Genomic DNA, 21,273 nt, shown 5'->3' on the forward strand with positions numbered 1-21,273 from the left:
GTATTGATTTGGTGCCCAGCCTTTGGTACTGCCTTTTTTTTTTTTTTTTTTTTTTTGTGGTGAGTTTTTCCGCCTTGTCATTTTGTCCAGATAAGATTTGTTTTCTCCTCCTCTGGAATTTCCCTGTTCTCCTTGGTGAGTGAAGTTGGTCTTGGCTGTGTTTCTTCTTGATCTTCTGGGGGAGGGGCCTGTTGTAGTGATTCACAAATATCTTTGCCCCAGGCAGAATTGCACTGCCCTTACCAGTGGTCAGGCTAAGTAATCTGCTCTGGTTTGCTTTGGGGAGCTTTAGTTCCCCGAGCACTTTCTGCAGAGTCCTGGAGGACAGGAATAAAGGTGGCGGCTTCCCAATCTGCAGCCCATAAGGGCAGAGGCTCGGGGTCCTGCTCTTCAGTGCGCCCTCAGAGAAAAGCACTCGACTGTCCCCATGTCCCTGGCCTCTGGTCGTGCCTGGAGGAAAGCGCTCAATCAGTCACACTTGGAGAAAAGCGCTCAGTCACTTCCATCTCCATGGCCTCCCACCACACTCTGAGCTCACCCAGCCTGCGACCGTTTCAAGGTAACCCCGAGCTGAGAGCTCACTCCTTGGCTTTGTCACCGTAGCCGGCTTTCCTGCTCTAATACCTGCAAGCTCTGTGACACTCTGATACACCGGTCCTTCTATGACCATGTGAAACACGGGGTTATGCTGACACCACATGGGCTTTCCCCCGGTTAAGCCTCTGGATACATGTCCCTCCATGGAGCAGACTTTGTGCTCCATTGCTCCACCAGTTTCCGGGAGCCAGCCCCTTCCCCCACAATCTATCATTCCATCACTTGGAATTCACTTCTCTGCAGGTCCTACCTTTCAGAAAGCAGTCAATTTTCTGTTTCTAGAATTGTTGTTCTTCTCCTCTTCATTTTCCCATTGGATTTGTAGGTGTTCTCAATGGTTAGATAAGCTATTTATCTGATCTTCTGCTACCTAATGTCATCTCAGATTGCGAGTTTTCCGCCATCTTGACTCCTCCTCTCTCCATCCATTTTGAATGTCAGTCTTGCTGTATAAAGTATTCTTGCCTGCATGTTCTTCTCATTTAGTGCCCTGAATATCCTTCTGGCTTGCCAGGTCTCTGTGGACAGGTCTGACGTTATTCTGATGGGCTTTCTTTCTTTTTTTTTTTTAAGATTTTATTTATTTATTTGATAGAGAACACAAGTAGGCAGAGAGGCAGGCAGAGAGAGAGGAGGAAGCAGGCTCCCTGCTGAGCAGAGAGCACAATGCAGGACTTGATCCCAGGACCCTGAGATCATGACCTGAACCGAAGGCAGTGGCTTAACCCACTGAGCCACCCAGGCTCCCTGATGGCCTTTCTTATGTAAGTAAGTAGCCTCTTTGTCCTAGCAGCTTTCAAGAGATTGTATCTACAATTATGATTCCTTAATTGAACTATCAGGTACCTTAATATTTTTTTGGAATCTATAACCTTGGGTGGAGATCATTTGGCCTCTAGTACATGAATGCTGGTTCCATTCGCAAGACTGGGATATTTTTCATGAAGAATGTGATCCACTATATCTTCTAGACTTCTTTCTTTCTCCTCCCCTTCAGGGATTCCAATAATGTTGGAATGTTTCATGGCATTATTTATTTCCCTCATTCTGTTTTCATGACTTCTAAGCTGTTTGTTCCAGGCTTCCTCCTGATCCTTTCTCTCTATCTGTTTGTCTTCCAGATCACGAATTCTATCTTCTGTCTCAGTTACCTTAGCTTTGAGAGAATTTAGATTACATTGGAACTCATTGAGAGCATTGTGAACCTCATCTCTGGTAGCTTTCAGTTCTGTCCTAACATTGTGAACATCATCCCTGGTGGCTTTCAGTTCTGCCCTAATCAATTCTGTTTGGTCATCCATGGCTTTCTCCAACCTAGCTATTGCCTGGGTAATTGTTAGCCTGAATTCCTTTTCTGGCATATTGTTTATGTTGATAACCGTTAGCTCTGTTGCAGAAGGTCCATACTCTATATTTTTCTTCTGTTGGGCATTCCTCCTTCTTGTCATTTTTGTGAGAGATGACTGAATAGATGTAGCTGGATGTATCGACCATGGTGCAGTCAAGGACCACCCTGGAACGCTTCTGAACAATCAGGATTCCTCACCCAGACGAGAGATAAAAGAGAAAAAAAAAGATTCAGAGAGAGACAGGAATAAAAAAAGGGAAGATAAAAGAGAAGGTTCAGCCCAATAGGGCCCCAAGGTAAGATTGATGAAGTACACAAACAAAAATAGACAAACAAAAAGACTGATAAAAGTATATGACAAGAGGAAAAAAAAATATGTCTTTTTGTTTATATATTTAATATATATAATATGTTGATATTATATATTTAATATATATAAAAGACATGTATATATATAAATATATATATAATATATATAAATATGTATATAATTTATTTATATATATATAAAATTATATATTATATATGTATATATATATATATAATTTTTAAGCAAATAAAGGAAGAACCTTGTCCAAAAGAACCCCAAATATAAGATTTATATACTATCAGGACAAACTCAAAAACACAGAAACACTGGTGGAAGAAAAAGATGGGAGAGTGGTTATAAATTCTCAGTGTGTGCAAGGAAGGTTGTTTTGATTCTTCCTGAATGTATTTTGATATCTTTGTTAAAGGACTCAAATTTCCTAAGATAAAGGGAGGTTAAAAATGGTTTACCTATAGGGGTAGCATTTATTGGGGAAAGGGTATTACCTTGAAATTTAACTCTATATGAATATTAGAAAATAAAAATAAAAAAGGAATAAATTAGACTATACTAAACTAAAATTAAAAAAAGAAATTTAAGAAATAGAAATGCAAAAGAAAAACACAGGTGTATGTATCAAAAAGTTCAGGTTAGAAGGTTATTATGGAATTTGATGTGCTGGACATCTCACTGTGATGGTAAATAGATTAAAAAATTATCTACATAGTAAAAATAAATGAGCCAGAATAGTGGGAATGAGTTAAAAATAAAAGTTGCCCTATGAAGTAGTGGTTTATGTTCTCTTGTAGTCTTTTTTTTTTTTCTTTCCTGTTTGGTTTTTTGGGGGAGGGCCCTGCCACGTGGGTTTTCAGTCAATGATATTCCCTAAGTTAAGTCCTTCCACCCCCCTCAAGGGGGTGGGCTCTGAGGAAACTGGTTTTTCTCAGGATTTTGTTCTCTGGAGGTTTTTATGTTTGTTCACTTTTTTTTTTTCTATCTCTTTGACCACGTTTGATGTTTTTTCTAGGTTTAGAGGAAAGCAAACTGTACCCTGACCTACCTCTCAGAAGCCTCAGTCTGCTCTCCTGTGGGTGCTGCAGAGCCCATTTAAATTCCCCCTTGTCCACTGCCTGAGCAACTTCTGAGTCACAGTCCCTGGGGACATAGGCTTTTCTGCTTGTACCCAAAACCACAGCAGTGGCAGCTGTCTGGTCATCTTCAGACCGCCAGAGAGGTTCCAAGCAGTGATCACACACTGAGATTTTCCCACTGTCCAGGCTGGGAGTGCCTTGTCTTTCTGGGTCTAAGAGCTCCGGGCTTGTGCACACCTCTCTCAGGGGAGGGTGTGGGTCGTGAATGCTTTTCAGGCTCTGATAGCCCAGTTCGGGTCTGACAGCACAAGGCTGGGCCTTCGCGCATCTCTCTCAGGGGAAGGTTTGGGATGTGTGGTGTCTTAGGCTCTGATCCAATGGCGCAGTTCTAAGAGCACCAGGCTCGGCCTTTGGGCACCTCTCTTCAGGGGATGGTGAGGGATGCACGCGTCTCAGGCTCTGTAGAATGGCTGGGCGTTCTGCCATCTGGCGAGGCTCCCAGGCCCTCATAGGCCTGGACCCCATGCATTCTCCGGTGTGCTGGTGGATCAGGGACCAAGACCTGGTTTCTCCGCCACACTCTTTCTGGCTCAGCGCCAGGGGAGGCTGTCCTGGGTCTGGGGACTTAAGCCCCTGTCCCTAGCTGCCCTGAGTCCCACAATTTCCACCCCCATCCCCCGCTATCCTTTGCTCTTTTGGAGTGCTTTCAACCACTCTCCAAGTTAATGCTGGTCCCCAGATGCAGGGCACTCTCGTATTAGGGGTATTACTTTCTAATAGGTCACCTCTGGTGGCTCCCTCCCCTTTTGTTTATCTTCCGATATCAATCCAACATTCCCCTCCGCTTTACCTGCCCACTGGCATCTGTGGAGATCCAGATGTGTATCATTCTTATCTCACTCTGATTTCATGGGTCATCTGAGTTCTTTGGAAGGTAATCAGCTCACTTTAGGGTACAGGTTGAAATGGTGCCTCCTCCTACTTCCCTGCCATCCTGTCCCATTCCTTAAGTTTATTCTTGATATCTTATTTTTTTGGTGCAGTTGTAAAGAGATTGTTTTCTTAATTTTTTCTTTCTGCTACTCTATCATTGGTGTGTAGAAATACAACAGATTTCTGTATATTATCTTTATATCCTGTGACTTTGCTGAATTAATTTATTACTTCTATTAGATTTTTGGTGGATTTTTATTATTATGTTTAATTAACCAGCATATAGTACATCATTGATTTTTTAAGTAGTCCTTACTGATTCATTAGCTACATATGTTAACACCCAGTGCTCACAATCATATCATACCTATCACCCAGTTACAAAATCCCACAACCCCTCCATTCTGTAACCCTGTTTGGTTCTTGGAGTGTAGACACGCTCATGGTTTGTCTCCTTCTCTGATTTCTTCCCATTTAGTTTTCCCTCCCTTCCCCTGTGGTCCTCCCCGCTATTCCTTATGCTCATATATGACTGAATTATGATAATTGTCTTTCTCTGCTTGACTTTTTTAACTTAGCATAATACCTTCCAGTTCTATCCATGCCGATGCAAATGGTAAATATCCATCCTTTCTGACGGCTGAGTAGTATTCCTTTGTATATATGAAACACATGTATGTTTATTTACTCATCTGTTGAAGGGCATCTCAGCTCCTTCTGCAATTTGGCTATCATTAACATTGCTACTATGTACCTTGGGGTGCAGGTATGCCTTCTTTTCACTATGCCTGTATCTTTAGGGTGAATACCTTGTAGTGCTATTTCTGGGTCATTAGGTAGCTCTATTTTTAACTTTTATTGCGGAACTTTCTATACTGTTTTCGAGTAGCTGTACCGATTGCATTCCCACTAACAGTGTAAAAGGTTTCCCTTTCTCCACATCCTCATCATTTGTTATTTCCAGTCTTGTTAATTTTTGGCATTTTAAGTGGTGTAAGGTAATATCTCATTGTAGGTTTGGTTTATATTTCCCTAATGTCTAGTTATGTTGAACATTTATCCATGTGTCTTTTAGTCATTTGTGTGTTTTTGGTGGATTCTTTAGGGTTTTCTATATATAGTATCATGCCATCTTCACATAGTTAATGTTTTGATTTTTCCTTATTAGTTTGGATGTCTTTTATTTTTTTTGTTGTTTAATATTGTATCTAGAACTTCCAGTAGTATGTTGAATAAGAATGATAAGATGGGAAATTCTTGTCTTTTTCTTGACCTTAAGGGAAATTTTCTTAGTTTTTCTCCATTGAATATGGTGTTAGTTATAGGGTTTTCATATAAGACCTTTATTGTGTCGAATTATGTTCCCTCTAAACATACTATGTTGAGAATTTTTATCATCCAATGAATGTTGTACTTGGTCTAATATTTTTTTCTTGGATTTATTTAAATGGTAATTTAAAAAAATACTTTCTGTTATTGATATGATGTGTCATTTTAAATTATTATTATTATTTTAAAGATTTTATTTATTTATTTGACAGACAGAGATCACTAGTAGGCAGAAAGGCAGGCAGAGAGAGAAGGAGGAAGCAGGCTCCCTTCCAAGCAGAGAGCCTCATGCGGGGCTCGATCCCAGGACCCTGAGATCATGACCCAAACTGAAAGCTCTAAGCCTTTCTCACTGAGCTACTCAAGTGTCCCATATTAAATTATTTGAAATTATTAAACAGACTTGCATCCAGGGAATGGATGTCACTTTATCCTGGTGAATATGTTTTTATGTATTGTTGGTTTGGTTTGCTAATATTTAATTGTGGATTTTTATATATCTCTTCATCAGGAAAATTAGAGTGTAGATATCCTTTTCCGTGGTGTTTTTGTCTGGTTCTGGTATCGGGGTAATGCTGATTTCACAGAATGGTTTAAAAACTTTTTTTTCTCTATTTTTTAGAATAATTTGAAAACAATAGATGTTAACTCTTCTATGAATGTTTGGTAAAATTCCTCTGAGAAACTCTATGGTCCTGGACTTCCATTTGTTGGAAATTTTTGTTTTGTTTGTTTCTGATTTAGTTTTATTGGTGATAATTGGCCTGTTCAAATTTTCTGTTTTATCCTGGTTTAGTTTTGATAGTTCATTTTTTGGAGATTTATCCATTTATTCTAAGTTGGCCAATTTGTTGGCAAATTTTTCAAATATTCTTTTAGAATTGTTTGTATTTCTGGGATGTTGGTTGCTATGTTTATTCTATCCTTTCTGATTTGGTTCATTTGAGTCCTGGTTAGAGTTTTATCAATTTTGTTTATCTTTCCATGGAACCCGCCCCTGGTTTTGTTGATCTGTTCTATTGTTTCTCATATTTTCTATACAATTTATTTCTGGAAATACTCTTATTTCCTTCCTCTCCTGATTCTGGTTTTGTTGGCTCTTCTTTATCTAGCTCCTTTAGGACTGAGTTTAGATATTTGTGTGTTTCTTGCTTCTTGAGTTAGGCCTGTATTGTAGGAAAACTCTCTATCTTTTTAAAATATTTTATTTATTTATTTGACAGAGAGAGATCACAAGTAGGCAGGAAGAGAGAGAGGAGAAAGCAGGCTCCCTTCTGAGCAGAAAGCTCGATGTGGGTCTGGATCCCAGGACCCTGAGATCATGACCTGAGCTGAAGGCAGAGGCCCAACCCACTGAGCAACCCAGGCGCCCTGTAGAATTCCCTCTTAATAGTGCTTTTGTTTACATCCCAAAGGTTTGGGGCTTTTTTTGTTTTCAGTTTCATTTGCTTCTGTATAACTTTTTTTTTAAATTTCTTCTTTGATTTGTTGGTTGTTTAGTAGTATGTCACTTAACTGCCACATTTGTCATACTTCCAGAATTTTCTTCATGATTGATGTATAGTGTCATAATGTTCTGTATAGAAAAGATGCATGGTATGACTTTGATTTTTTTAAATTTGTTGAAGGCTGATTTGTGACCCATCTATTCTGGATAATGTCCCATGTGCTTTTGGAAAGAATGTGCATTCTTCTGCTTTAGGATAGAATGTTTTGAATACACCTTTTAAATCTATCTGTTCTGGGGTGTCATTCGGAGTCACTATTTCCTTGTTGATTTTCTATTTGGGTGCTCTGTCCATTTGTGTATGTGGGGTGTTAAATTCCCTTACTATAACTCCATTACTATCAATTAGTTACTTTATGTCTGTTTTTAATTATCTGATTTTATTTTTTAATATTTTTCATTTCTTTAAGATGATGATGATGATGATGATGATGATGATGTTGATGATTTATCATAGAGAGCATGAGCAGGGGAGTAGCATGAAGAGGGAAAACCAGATACCTTGTTCAGGAAGGAGTCAGATTCAGGACTTAATCCCAGGGCCCTGGGATCACCACCTGAGCCAAAAGCAGATGCTTAACAGACTGAGCCACACAGTCATCTAGTTACAATTTTATGTATTTGGGTGCTCCTATATTGAGTGCATAAAAATTTACAATTGTTATATCTTTTTGTTGGATCATTGCCTTTATTATTATATAGTGTTTCTCTTTGTCTCTTTTTACATTATTTAAGTGTTTTGTCTAACATAAGTAGTGCTCCTTTGGCTTTCCTTTAACCTGCATTTGTATGATAAATCTTTCTCCATCCCCTCACTTCTCACTTTCAGTATGCTGGTGTCTTTATGTCTGAAATGAGCATATAGATGAGTCTTGAATTCTTGTTGGTTTTTAAAAAATATATATCCTGTCATCCTATGTCTTTTGATTGTAATATTTAGTCCATTTACATTCAAAGTAGTTTTTATATGTGTGTATTTATTACCATTTTGCTACTTGTTTTGTGGCTGTTTTGTAGTTATTCTCTGATCCTTTCTTTTCTTACTCTATTTCATGATTTGCAAACCTTATTTAGAGATACACTTGGATTTATTTCTCCTCTGTGCATATGTATTATTGTTTTGGATTTGTGGTTACCATTTGGTTTGTATGTACCTTCATCTGTGTATAGCAGCTTATATTAAGTTGATGGTTGCTTAAGCTTGAAACTACTACTTCTTGATGCCTTCCATTTCTATACAGAGTCCTTTTAACATTTCTTCTAGGACTGGTTTAGTGGTCATCAACTCTTTTACTTTTTGTTTGTCTGAGAAACGCTCTATTTATCCTTCTATTCTTAATTATAACTTAGTTCAATGGAGTATTTTTGTGTGCAGATTTTTTCCTGTCATCACTTTCACTATGTCATGCCATTCTCTTCTGGCCTACAATGTTTCTGTTGGAAAAATCTGCTCATAGCCTTACAGGGCTTTATATGTAACTTCTTTCTTTTCTCTTGCTGCTTTTAATTATTTTTCTCTTTTTCACAACTTTTTGGAGATTTATTTATTTATTTATTTATTTGAAAGTCAGAGATCACAACTAGGCAGAGAAGCAGGCAGAGAGAGAGGAAGAGGTAGGCTCCACACTGAGAAAAGAGCCCAATGAGGGGCTCAATCCTAGGACCCTGGGATCATGACCTGAGCTGAGACTTTAAACCATTGAGCAACCCAACGGTCCCTTTTTCACTACTTTTTACAATATTTATTAGGTGTCTTGGTGTGAATCTCCTTGGGTCAATTTTTTGGGGTGCTTCTCTATCCCTTTTGAATCTGGATATCTGTTTCTTTTCCCAAATTTATGACGTTTCCAGTTATTATTTTTTCAAATGAATTTTCTGTACTCTTTTCTCTCCTCTTCTTTTTCTTATTCTCCTTCTGGGTTTCCCATAATGTAAACGTTATTACACTTGATCCAGTCAATGAGTTCCCTAAGTCTATTCTCATTTTGCATAATTTTATATCACATGTTCAGTTGATTTCTTGACGTTCTCTACTTTTTCTTTCTCAAGTCCAGTGAGTGCCCTTATAATCATTACTTTATAGTCTTTATGAGATATAAAACTTTTATCTGTTTCACTCAGGTCTGTTACTATGATTTCATCCTGTTGTTTCATTTGGGAAAATTTCTTCTTTTTCCTCATTTTTTCTAGCATTTTGTGTCCATTTTTGGGTGTTATGGAAGTCAGCTATGTCTCCTGCTCTTTAAGGTAGTGGGAACGATGCACACTTTTTTCAAAGTGACTCTGGTTCTTTCACAAGGGATGTGTAGTTGCTTTGGAGATGAGGGCTGCCAATACACAAAGCTCATTCTGGTGGGCCCACAGTGCTCACAAAGTATGCATGGTGGTCCCATTCCATGGGGAGCATGCAGTTTCTACACAAAGTAGGGCTGGCTGGGCCTTTTTCACAAAGTGCCCATACATGGGGCTATGGTGCCCTTACCACTTATAATTCCATAAAGGGCTTACAGAGGCTGTAAGCACCACAGTGGCTGTTACCATTCAGCAAACACTGGATGGGTATTGCAGTTTTGATTAGGTGCACTCATTTTCTCTGAGTGTTGACCAAAGAAAAGGACCAAATTCTCTCAAAACACTTGGGTAGGGAGACATTGTTTTGAAAGATTTTCACAGGTCTTCTTGGGGTAGGGAACCCACAGTGCCAGGAATAAGACAAGTATGACCAAAAAAGGCAGATCTAGTGAATGGCAGAAGGGCAGGACGTTGTGTAAGAAAAATTATTTACTGAATGTCATCACAGCACTTGTTCCTGTAGGTAGCCCTATGTTTATTATGAAGGACAATGGACAGAAATGGCTGCTGCCAGTTCTTACGTTCCTGAAAGGGTTTCCCTGAGATCCTTGACTCTCTGGTACACACTCTGAATCTGAAAAAATCTGAATCTGAAACAAGTAAATAACTCTTTTTCCCATATATTCCAGGTGTTTTTCAAAATCTACTTCTATGCTGTTTACATTGGCTGTTTTCTGTGCTGTCTTTTAAAGGGTAGAATCTCAGATTCCTAAAGCCCCCTGGATTTTGGAAGAAAGCCAAGTCCATTGGTACTTAAAATTCCAGCCTTTAAGCCATGCTGGTTGTAGGAATTCAAGAAATTTGGAACTCCTTGATTTCAAAGCCAAATATTACGGAATTCATGTTGCATCCATGGTGTGATAGTACATTTTTTCCCCTTGTCCATGCCCCTGGAATATCTATGTCAGTTGGCCAGGACCCTTTTAACTCTCCACCATATGTCTACCTTTTCTACCATCTTTAATGTGTCCTCTTATCTATCTTTAGCTGTGGATTTCTTTCTGCTAGTCATCAGATCCTTTTCTGAGTTATTTACACTTTAAGTGTTATCTAGTTGTATCTGTGGGAGAAGGCAAGTTTAGGTTCCTACTACTCTGCCGTGTTCACAGTGTCCTTGAGTTGATATTTTATAATTGACTCCTAACTTATAAATTGTGTTTTCCTGAATTAAGATATAAATAAAAGGTCCTTTTCAATTGATTGATAACCCTTTTAAATACATTTGTTCTGAGTTTGCCTTTATATTTTTATGTATTTATTTGTAATTTTGTCATTTTATTATTGTTGAAGAAAGTGGTAGTTTGTTAGGAAGAGACTCTTGTAGTCTGGATTTTGCTGGATGCATATTCTTGATGTCATCTTCCTCTAAACATTGTAATTACAATTAATTTATTGTTATATATAAACATTTGATGATTTTATTTTTTGGAATGATGATTCTTATATGTGGTTGTTTCTATTTTGAAATTTTTAGCAAACTCTAATAATCATTGCCTAGATTTATGCAGTCATTAGAATATGCAAAGTGATGTTATTGACATTGCATGTTCCTTCTTCATTTCTTAGCTGAAATCTTTCTTGAAGACAACCAAATCACCATACATAATCCAATCATTTGGCAACCTTCTCTTCCTGATATACAGATTATATAGGAAGTGAAAAATGCTATTTTTTCTTTTAATAGTTTTAATGAGTTTGTTCCCTAAAACCTTCTAATGTTCACCAAAACATTTTGGGATAATTTGGAAATCATTGATTTAAACATATCTGCTGTGTTAAATTTATTAAATCACTATCATATTAGTACACAAAAGTCCAGTCGTAGGAAGTAGAAGGACATAACTTGTTGCCTAGATTCATTTGCCATGACCCTATTTAGTCACGTTCATGTTTTCTAGTGTGACCACAAATTACCAGAATGTTATACACAAATCCTACTCCTTGCCTGTAGCTTATCATTACTCTAAGGATTTGTGATTCTTTTTATAGGAAATAGTTTTTAGATACCACAATCACAGGGATGGTAGTGTTCATTGTTACTGTAGTAAGTTAAGTTAAGCAGAGGTTAAAGGTAAACTATACCATGAGTTCTTGTATTTTTTTTAATTTTGTAAAATTTTTGTTGTTAAAAATTAGAAGTTTATATGGATGATTTGATGTATTTTATTTTGAAATCACATAAGTTAACTGAAAACACATAAAAACGTTTTGAAATTCTTTGCATTTAGGTTGTATCGCATGAATAAAAACAATCAAGTTACTTTGTTTTAAATTCATTTGGATCAATTATAATACAAGACATTTTTTCCCCAAAATGCTATAAACTTTTAGAGATGTTTGCAATGTTCCTAGTTCAAAGTTCAAAGTTAACTTAACACACATACTGTACTTAAAATGTAGAAGTTGCACCTAAAAATATTTATTTATTATTTTACAGAGAAAAGAGCATGCATGAGTGGGAGTAAGGACAGGCAAGAGGAAGAATCCTTAAGCAGACTCTTTACTGAGCCTAATGCAGGTCTCTATTCCAGAATTCTCAGATCATGACCAAAATCAAGAGTAGGAGGCTTAACATGTCTAACATGACTTAGACATCCAGACAACCCTAGAGTTTTCATTTATTTTATTTTATTTTCAATGTTTCAAGATTTATTGTATATGCACCTCATGCAGTGCTCCACATGCCTTCCTTAATAACCACCACCAAGCTCACCTAACCTTCTTCTCCCCTTCCCAAACCCTCAGTATGTTTCTCAGAGTCCACAGTCTCTCATGGTTCATCTCCCCCTTCAAATTCCCCCAATTCACTTTTCCTTTCCTTCTCCTGGTGTTCTCTGTGTTATTCCTTTTATCCACAAGTAAGTGAAACTATATGATAACTGAGGTTGCATTTTTAAGGCAAATGTGAAATTAACTTATTTTTTGGAAAAAAATCTAGTGATATGTTTTTTAAACATTAGGATTCAGTGGAAATATGCCTACCATTATAAGATTTTGTTGGATAAAATTATGTAAGCAAGCGATCTCTAAAATCTCATTGTATGCATAGTTACAACTAGGAATAATTCTCTAACCTGTTTTTAAGTTGTCAAAAGAAATAGTCCAAATATGTTGATTACCCATTTTAAGTAAAACAAGCATACAGTGCTTTCATACTTGTTTGTAAGATTGAATTTCAACAGCATGTTGATATATTTGTAGAAATATACTGAGAAGTATATGGTGTAGTAAGCATCACAATTAATGTATTTACCCATTTTGGAATGAATTATGTTGTGAGATGTCATTTTTAGCTCTGATATTCAATGAATATAAATATTACAGTATAATACACTAGAAAAGGCAGATCCAATGAATGGCAGCAGGGTAGGGCTTGGTGTAAGAAATAATCACAGCAGAGCCAGGTCTTCTCTTCACTAATTATGCAATATTAAATAATGTGTCAAAAACAAGAAAATGCATTTACTTATATTGCTCTTATAAAAAATGATTTAGTTTTATTATGTATGATTGTGATCAAAATGTATACATCATTAATAAGTTAATTATATTAAAGCTTATTAAAATGTTAGTCACTTTTCTCTGAAATTGCAATTTTATTAATATTTAAATATTTTATATTATACAATATATAAATATAAAATAAATATTAATGGTAGTCAATATTTTAAAGACATAATTTTAAAGTCAAACCTTATAACTGTGCCAAGTGGCATTTTGCAGCTGGTATTGCTATTGTCTCAGTCTTGGTATTCTCCCTTTCTCAATGAAATGTTACACTACCATTAATTTTGTGATCCTAAATCTGTGCCTATGACATATTTGTTGGTAGATACTACTGGTAACTGGAATAATATAAATACCTCCTTCCCTTTTCTATGTATATTAACTAGAATTTTTTTCAGGGATGCCAAGTGCCTGATCTCCAAATTTGCTACTCAGTGCTTGCAGCTTGAGGTGTTTCAGTGTTATAGATATGGCCAGTGTGATGTAAGTGCATGGATATTGAGTGATTCGTATTTTACAAAATGGTGACATGCACTCTGCATATCTTATACGTTTATTTATTATTTATTGAGGTATTTATTAATACCTCAATAAAGCTGAAATAGGAGAAATATTCCCACGCCTTTTGATACCTCCAACTTTAGCCTTCTTTCTGCCTTGGCCATGACTCAGATGCCTAGGAATACAGAAGCCTAGGGAAAATTAGGTATAGCAGGAAAACAAACACACACACACACACACAACCCAACCAACATCAACAAAAACAAACTTGAAGGATACCCGTTCTTGGATGGTACCCTTGCAAGAATATAGTCATTATTAACTGTTGCACACCACACATCTATTGCATGGGACATAAGTCTATTTACTGTTTCAAAATTACAGCAGTAGTATTATGTATTATCTGTAGCTGAATATTAGAAAATTAAAAAGGGTTTGTCTACATTTGTGTTCAGTGGACTAGGATATTTGTCCAATGAAATTTAAAAATAATCCACTTGAGGTCCCAACTCAGAATGCCTGTCTTAAAAAAAAGTGTTCTAAGGCAAGTAGCCCAAATCATTGTTGAATATTTGTTATACACTATATCAAGTACTTCATACAATGAAAATGAAATCCATTTTATACCATAGTTCTCCCCATCCCACCTTCACATATCAGTATATAAAAGACACAGAATACTGAAACCACTCATCTCTTATTTTTAAAATGAAAAAAAAAACCCAAAATCCTCAATAGGCTTATAATTTAAGATGGATGTTTGCAATACTAAGAGGTACACGATACTGTGCAAGAAATATGGGGAAGATACAATTTCAACTTTACACAGTACTTACTCTCTTTTGGATAACAAACACGTAAGCACTCTAGATTTTTAGGTACAGAATTTATTCTCTTCTATGTTGCATGAGCTCTACATGCCAGTATAATGGGTTAGTTAGAAATCATGCAAGAGGTGATTGGCTCATTGGGTGAGCCTGGGTGGCCCAGTGGATTAAGTCACTGCCTTCGGCTTGGGTCATGATCTCGGGGTCCTGGGATCAACCCCTGCATTGGGCTGTCTGCTCGGCGGGGAGTTGCTTCCCTCCTCTCTCTGCCTGACTCTCTGCCCACTTGTGATCCCTCTCTGTCAAATAAATAAATAAAATCTTAAAAAAAAGAAATCATGCAAGATAGTCCAAAATATACATATTACAAAATGCAATGCATAATATAATGATAAACAAGAATAATATAGAACAGTGAAACAAATTCTGAGAAATGGGAGTCCAGAATTAGTTTCCTTTGAAATTTTTCCACTTAAAATAAAAATTCAGAATGAAAATACATTTGAGTGTTTCAAATGATTGTCCAACTTTTTTCAAAACCTGATTATACAAGTTGGTGCAGGCACTTTGGGAAACACTGTTTTCCTTGGAATCCTTGGAGATTCCTTAAGAAAGTAAAAATAGAGCTTTACTATGACCCCACAATTGTACTACTGGGCATTTACCCCAAAGTTAGGATGTAGTGAAAAGAAGGGCCATCTGTACCCCAATGTTTATAGCAGCAATGGCCACAGTTCTCAAACTGGAAAGAACCAAGATGCCCTTCAATGGATGAATAGATAAAGGTGCAGTCCATATACACTGTGAGTATTATGCCTCCATCAGAAAGAATGAATATCCAACTTTTGTATCAACATGGACAGGACTGAAAGAGATTATGCTGAGTGAAATACATAAAGCACAGATAGTCAATTATCATATGGTTTTGCTTATTTATGGAGCATAAGGAATCACACATAGGACATGGGGAGATGTAGAGGAGAAGGGAGTTGGGGGAAATTGGAGGGGGAAGTGAACCATGACAGACTGTGGACTCTGAGGAACTAACTGAGAGTTTTGAAAGGGAGGAGGGTGGGGGGTTTGGTGAGCCTGATGGTGGGTATTATGGAGGGCATATATTGCATGGAGCACTTGGTGTGGTGCATAAACAATGAATTCTGGAACACTGAAAAATAAATTAAAAAGGTAAAAAAAATTTGGGGCACCTGGATGGCTCAGTGGGTTAAAGCCTCTGCCTTTGGCTCTGGTCATGATCCCAGGGGCCAAGGATCAAGCTTCACATTGGGATCTCTGCTCAGCAGGTAGCCTGCTTCCTGCTCTCTTTCTCTGCCTGCCTCTTTGCCTACTCGTGATATCTCTCTGTCTCTCTGTGTTAAAAAATAAAATCTTTATTTTTTTTTTTTTTAAGAAATGAGAATGGAAGAAAAAAAAAGCTTCTGACTAATGTCTGCTCAGCTTGTCTGGGTGAGCTGATAGACCATGAAGTTTTTCTGGTCATCATCAGAAAAACACACACAGACACACACACACACACACACACAGAATATAAACATCAGAAAGTCACTATTATAGAGCAAGATAGAAACAAATCTTCTCCATGACATATCTCAGCATGGAAAAAATATGAATGCAATCCAAAACTCAGAAATGATAGGTATGTTCTTCTTCTAGTTATTATGATCTATTGCTACTTATTTACCTATCACAGCTTACCAATTTTTATTCTATACACCTCCTAAACAAATTTCTCTCATTTTCTTATCCAATCTAGGGAAAAATCATCCTTGTGTGATTTTTCATTAAGTATCCCAAAACATCCCAAATAAATCATTTCTAGCTTCTTCTTTGATGTCCTGTTGCATCATGCAATAAATCCAACTTGTTCACTTACACATTCACACAGTATTGTCTTCAGCTATAAGGCATTAGAAGGATCTTCCTATTATTGTCTGTTATGTATTTATTTAGAATTCCTCTTCACAGGCTATGTAAAACATGCCAACAATAATATATGATTATTGTTTTCATGAAGTAAATTCTAAGTAAGTCAATGAAGACATGAATTAGATTGTTTCAAGAAGATTAGTATGACAAAATACCTGTGTTTTTAAAAATGTTACAGCGAAACACTAATTATAACTGATTTCAAGGGAAAATTGTACTGTATGCATCACAAAATGTCACATAGTAATGCAATATATTTTCTTTTTTTTTAAAGATTTTATTTATTTATTTGACAGAGAGAGATGACAAGCAGGCAGAGAGGCAGGCACAGACAGAGGAAGAAGCAGGCTCCCTGCTGAGCAGAGAGCGGGGCTCAATCCCAGGACCCTGAGATCATGACCTGAGCTGAAGGCAGCGGCTTAACCCACTGAGCCACCCAGGCACCCCTGCAATATATTTTCTTATTACAGAATGAGAGACCTGATTTGATTCACAGACTGATTAATTTTATAATATTAAGAGCACTTTCTTTCTCAATAGATATATAGCATATATATGTTAATATATTTAATGCTTGCATGTGCTTACAGGAAAATGCTTATGTATATGCCTATATAAGAAGGAGAAAATGTACATATTTTTAGAAAGACGTTGGGATATATATCATGATATATATTTATGTGAGATGGTATGTATATTACATTATAGATATTGTCTAAAATTAAAATTATAAAATTGTGGAGACACTGAGAAATCTGGGAATAGAATAAGAATGAGATAAAAACTTTACATTTACTGTGATTAATAGTGAAAGCTTTCATAAAAGAAAGTGCGTTAGAAATATGTAAAGTAGTAAGTGTAAATCAGTAGTGTGATGGTAAGAAAGTAAGTGCATTTTAGAAATCAGGAGCTAAGACAATGATTCATAATGGAAAGAAACATTGTTACTCTTAAGAAGGAATAGGTAAATCTGGGAAGGAAATATCTATAAATGACCAGTAAAATATGAGATGTTCTAGGAGATGATTCTGTAGTACAAAGCTGACATTCCCTTTTGAAACTACTAATGTTTCAGAAATGGAAAAACTTTCTGAATCCCTGTCTGCATTTCCTTGTTTCGGAAACTATACACAACTGGGTTTAATGTTGGGGTCACAAGAGTATAGAGTGCAGCTATGACCTTGTCTCTTTCAAATGAGTAGCTGGAAGCAGGGCGGATATAGGTGTAGATTACAGGGGAGTAGTAAAGGGACACCACTATGAGATGGGACGAGCATGTTGAAAAAGCCTTCCTTTTCCCTTCTGCTGTGCGGATGCGGAAAATGGCAGCAATGATAAAACCATAGGAGATGCAGGTGAGTGTGAAGTCACCTATGGCCAGGGTAATATCAGCAACATATACCATAATCTCATTGATTCTAACAGGGCTGCAGGACAAAGACAGCAGTGGGGGTATCTCACAGAAGAAGTGGTTAATGGTGTTTGGACCACAGAATGTCAGCCTCAGGATAAGACCAGTGTGCACCCAGGAATTGGTTACTGCAATCACCATGGTAATGCTCAGCAAGGTCACACACATATGATGGTTCATAATAGTTCTGTAGCGAAGAGGAAAACAGATGGCCACATATCGGTCATAGGCCATTGTGGTGAAGAGAACCATCTCAGCTCCTAGGGACCACGTGAAGAAGAAGAGCTGGGACATACAACTTTCATAGGAAATACTCATTCCTGCTGTTAGCATGGTCACCAGCATCTTTGGTATAATGCTTGTTGTGCATACGATGTCCACAATAGCCAGTGCCAAAAGGAAAACATACATGGGTGTATGCAAAGTGGTGTTATAGATGATGGCAATGACAATCAGTGCATTTCCAAGAAAGGCCACAGTATACATGAAGAGAAAGACAATGAAGAGAACTCTTTGCAGTTCAGGATTTTGGGTGAGGCCCAGAATCATAAACTCCGTTACAATGCTATTATTCATCTTGCTTTGATGACAGATATTGCAGAAAGTGAGCAATTGGGAATTAAGATGATCTTGGTGCTTTATTAGGAGGTGTGGTGTGTGTGTGTGTGTGTGTATGAATTTAGTGATGTGTGTGATGATGTGATACAACTTAGTAGCAAGAACTCCATTTTGATAGAGTTCTGACTTCCAGGCAATATCTTCTATTCTTCAGATGGATGCAATTTTCTGATGCATGCTCTTCAATCAATGACTCCTTTGAATGGGAGCCACTGGTTGAGAAAAAAAGGGTAAGAAAAGTAAATATATTCAGGTATTTCAATATTACCATTTTGAGTTGAAACTTATTTGAGTATAATTCACATATATATGAAACAGAATACAAGAATTGCATATCTCACTAGTAGTTAACTACATGCTATCTTTCTTGAAACATATGTGAGCAGAAATATCAAGAACAAAAGAAACTGACAGGGCTAATAATAGTGGAAAGAGTTCAGAGGGAACATGTCCAACAGAATATCCTGAGACTGCATATTCAGGGACCCCTGAATAATTCACTGGTGTCTAAAATGAAGAATTTAATCAACTGTTTGCCTGATATTTCCTCTTCAATTGTAGAATCACATTTCCAAAATTGCATGAACTAATTTTTTGTGCTGTCATGCAATGGTGAAAAGATTGGACATAAATTAGAAGATCTAGGAGTGCATCTTTATTTTAGTATAGCTGTAAATTTGCCATTAAAGCTCCATAAGCTTCAAATTTCTTGTAAAAATTTTTTATTTCCAAAAATGATACAAAATGGAAAAAATATTAGATATTATACAGCCTTAGCATAATACCCTCTAGTTTCACCCATGTCATTGCATATGGTAAGATTTTATGCTTTTTGATGGCTAAGCAATAATCCTGAGAGAGAGAAAGAGAGAGAGAGAGAGAGAGAGAGAGTGTGTGTGTGTGTGCACGTGCCCATGTGCACATGCACACAGTCTCTTCTTTGTCCACACATTTTTTGATTGATGTCTTGACTCTTTTTCTAGTTTTGGCTAATGTGGACACTGCTGCTATGAACACTGGGGTGCATATGACCCTTCTTTTCACTACATCTGTATCTATGGGGTAAATACCTAGTAGTGAAATTTCTGGGTCATAGGATAGCTCTATTTTTAAATTCTTGAGGAGCCTCAATACTTTTTGCCAGAGTAACTGTACCAGCTTGCATTTCCATCAACAGTGTAAGAGAGTTCTACTTTCTGTGGAGGAAAGTTCTTGTTCTTTTTATTACTTCCCACCAAAAACCTTCAGTATTTTCTCAACTATATTCCTTTTTTGGATAGATCTGTTTTCATGCATAACCAGGTTTTTACATGTATATATGACTGTGGGGACTATTCTGACCTGGTACATCTAGTAGAAGTATCCAAAATGTCTTTAAATTTATTGATAAATGTATGTTTCATAATAGTTCTTTGAATTTTCAGAGATCATACTCTACCCCTGTTACCCAAACAGAAGAAAGAACAATTATTTTGAGGCTATAGGCAATCTGCTATTTCCTCTAAGCTCTGAAACTTGAATTATTAATTTCCTAAATTCAATGTACTAATAATATGCTAAATTTACTGACTAATCTATGTGTAGCTATTCAGACCAATAGAAAAATATTTTATGAAATCTATAAGCCACCTTCAGAACCCCTAGATTTATTTCTTATTTTCTTTATTTTAAGATTTTATTTATGTATACGACAGAGAGAGAGATCACAAGTAGCGGGGATGGGGGGAGCAGGCTCCCTGCTGATCAGAGAGCCAGATGCAGGGCTCAACCACAGGACCCTGAAATCATGACCTGAGCCAAAGGCAAAGGCTTAACCCACTGAGCCACCCAGGTGCCCCATTTCTTATTTTCTGATAGTATAATAATGTAACACTTGTCATTGCTTATATCTATAATCATTTCATAGCAAACATGATGGGACTTTGACATTTTCATCTGCATACAGTTGATATGAAAACAGTGGAGTGACAGAAAAATAACAGAGGCCAAGAATGCATATCTCATAAGAGGAAGAGCCAGGATTGTTTCTATTTGATGCAAAATGAACAAAGCTTTTAGAACTGCTAAGAAGAGAGAGAGAGAGAGAGAGAGAGAGAGAGAGAGAGAGAGAGAGATAGTTTTATTTGAGCCCAAGTGAGGATAGCTGTCTGGGATACACAATCTTCACAAAGGAGAGAGTGCTCTGGACAGAATGAATACTTAATACAGGGATATATATAGTTACATCAGGAATTGCAAATTATCATAAGGAAGGATATTTAAGAAAATCACAAACTTTATTTTGTTTTTAGTAACCAAGTTTGCAAGCTTAGGAGGTATGGGAACAGAATTTAGGGAGATTTTTATTTATATCTTTAGTTTGATTTTTTAAATATTTTATTTATTTGAAAGACAGAGATCATAAGTAGGCATAAAGGCAGGCATACAGAGAGAGAGGAGGAAGCAGGCTCCCCACTGAGCAGAGAACCCAATGTGGAGCTCAATCCCAGGACCCTGAGATCATGACCTGAGCTGAAGATAGAGGCTTTAACCCACTGAGCCACACAGGCGCCTATTTATTTATTTATTTATTTATTTATTTATTTATTTATTTATGTTATTTGCTAATGAAGCAGATGTACCGTGTGTGCTCAAGGCAGAAATACAGCCCAGGTTTTGAAGTTTGGTGAATCCATCCTGAACTTGATGAAAGTGTTGTTTCTATGGGAGCCCAGGAGCAGGCGACACAAATACTAAACCTTTTTTTTCTTTTATCTCACCTAGACTGTCTAATGTTTAACAAATTGTTCTTAACCTTTCTGCTATATACTTTTGGGTAAAATATCAATAGTATAGCAAGCATACATGAAAACTGAATACTTTAAAGAACATGAGATTTTTATTCTGAATGAGACATGACTTGAAACAGGGAAATAAAGATGAGATAGTTGCTACTTGAAGTTCAATTAACATATTTTTAATATTAGGGCACCTGTGGGGCTTGGTTGGTCAAGCATCA

The 21,273-nt window shown here is 36.9% G+C and overlaps 1 protein-coding gene and 1 long non-coding RNA gene across 2 annotated transcripts in view; one reads left to right on the forward strand and one right to left on the reverse strand.

Moving 5' to 3' along the window:
* Window positions 1-21,273, forward strand: part of LOC309861483 — a 547,912-nt gene that overhangs the window by 56,384 nt on the left and 470,255 nt on the right. The gene's annotated exons all lie outside the window — the stretch shown is intronic.
* Window positions 17,310-18,233, reverse strand: OR13G1 (olfactory receptor family 13 subfamily G member 1; the record flags this gene model as incomplete). Its single annotated transcript, XM_082723319.1, has 1 exon — window positions 17,310-18,233. One exon carries the CDS (start codon window positions 18,231-18,233, stop codon window positions 17,310-17,312), a length of 924 nt encoding a protein of 307 aa, XP_082579445.1.

The sequence above is a fragment of the Mustela nivalis genome (assembly GCF_964662115.1).
Source record: "Mustela nivalis genome assembly, chromosome: 3".
Taxonomy (NCBI): Eukaryota; Metazoa; Chordata; class Mammalia; order Carnivora; family Mustelidae; genus Mustela; species Mustela nivalis.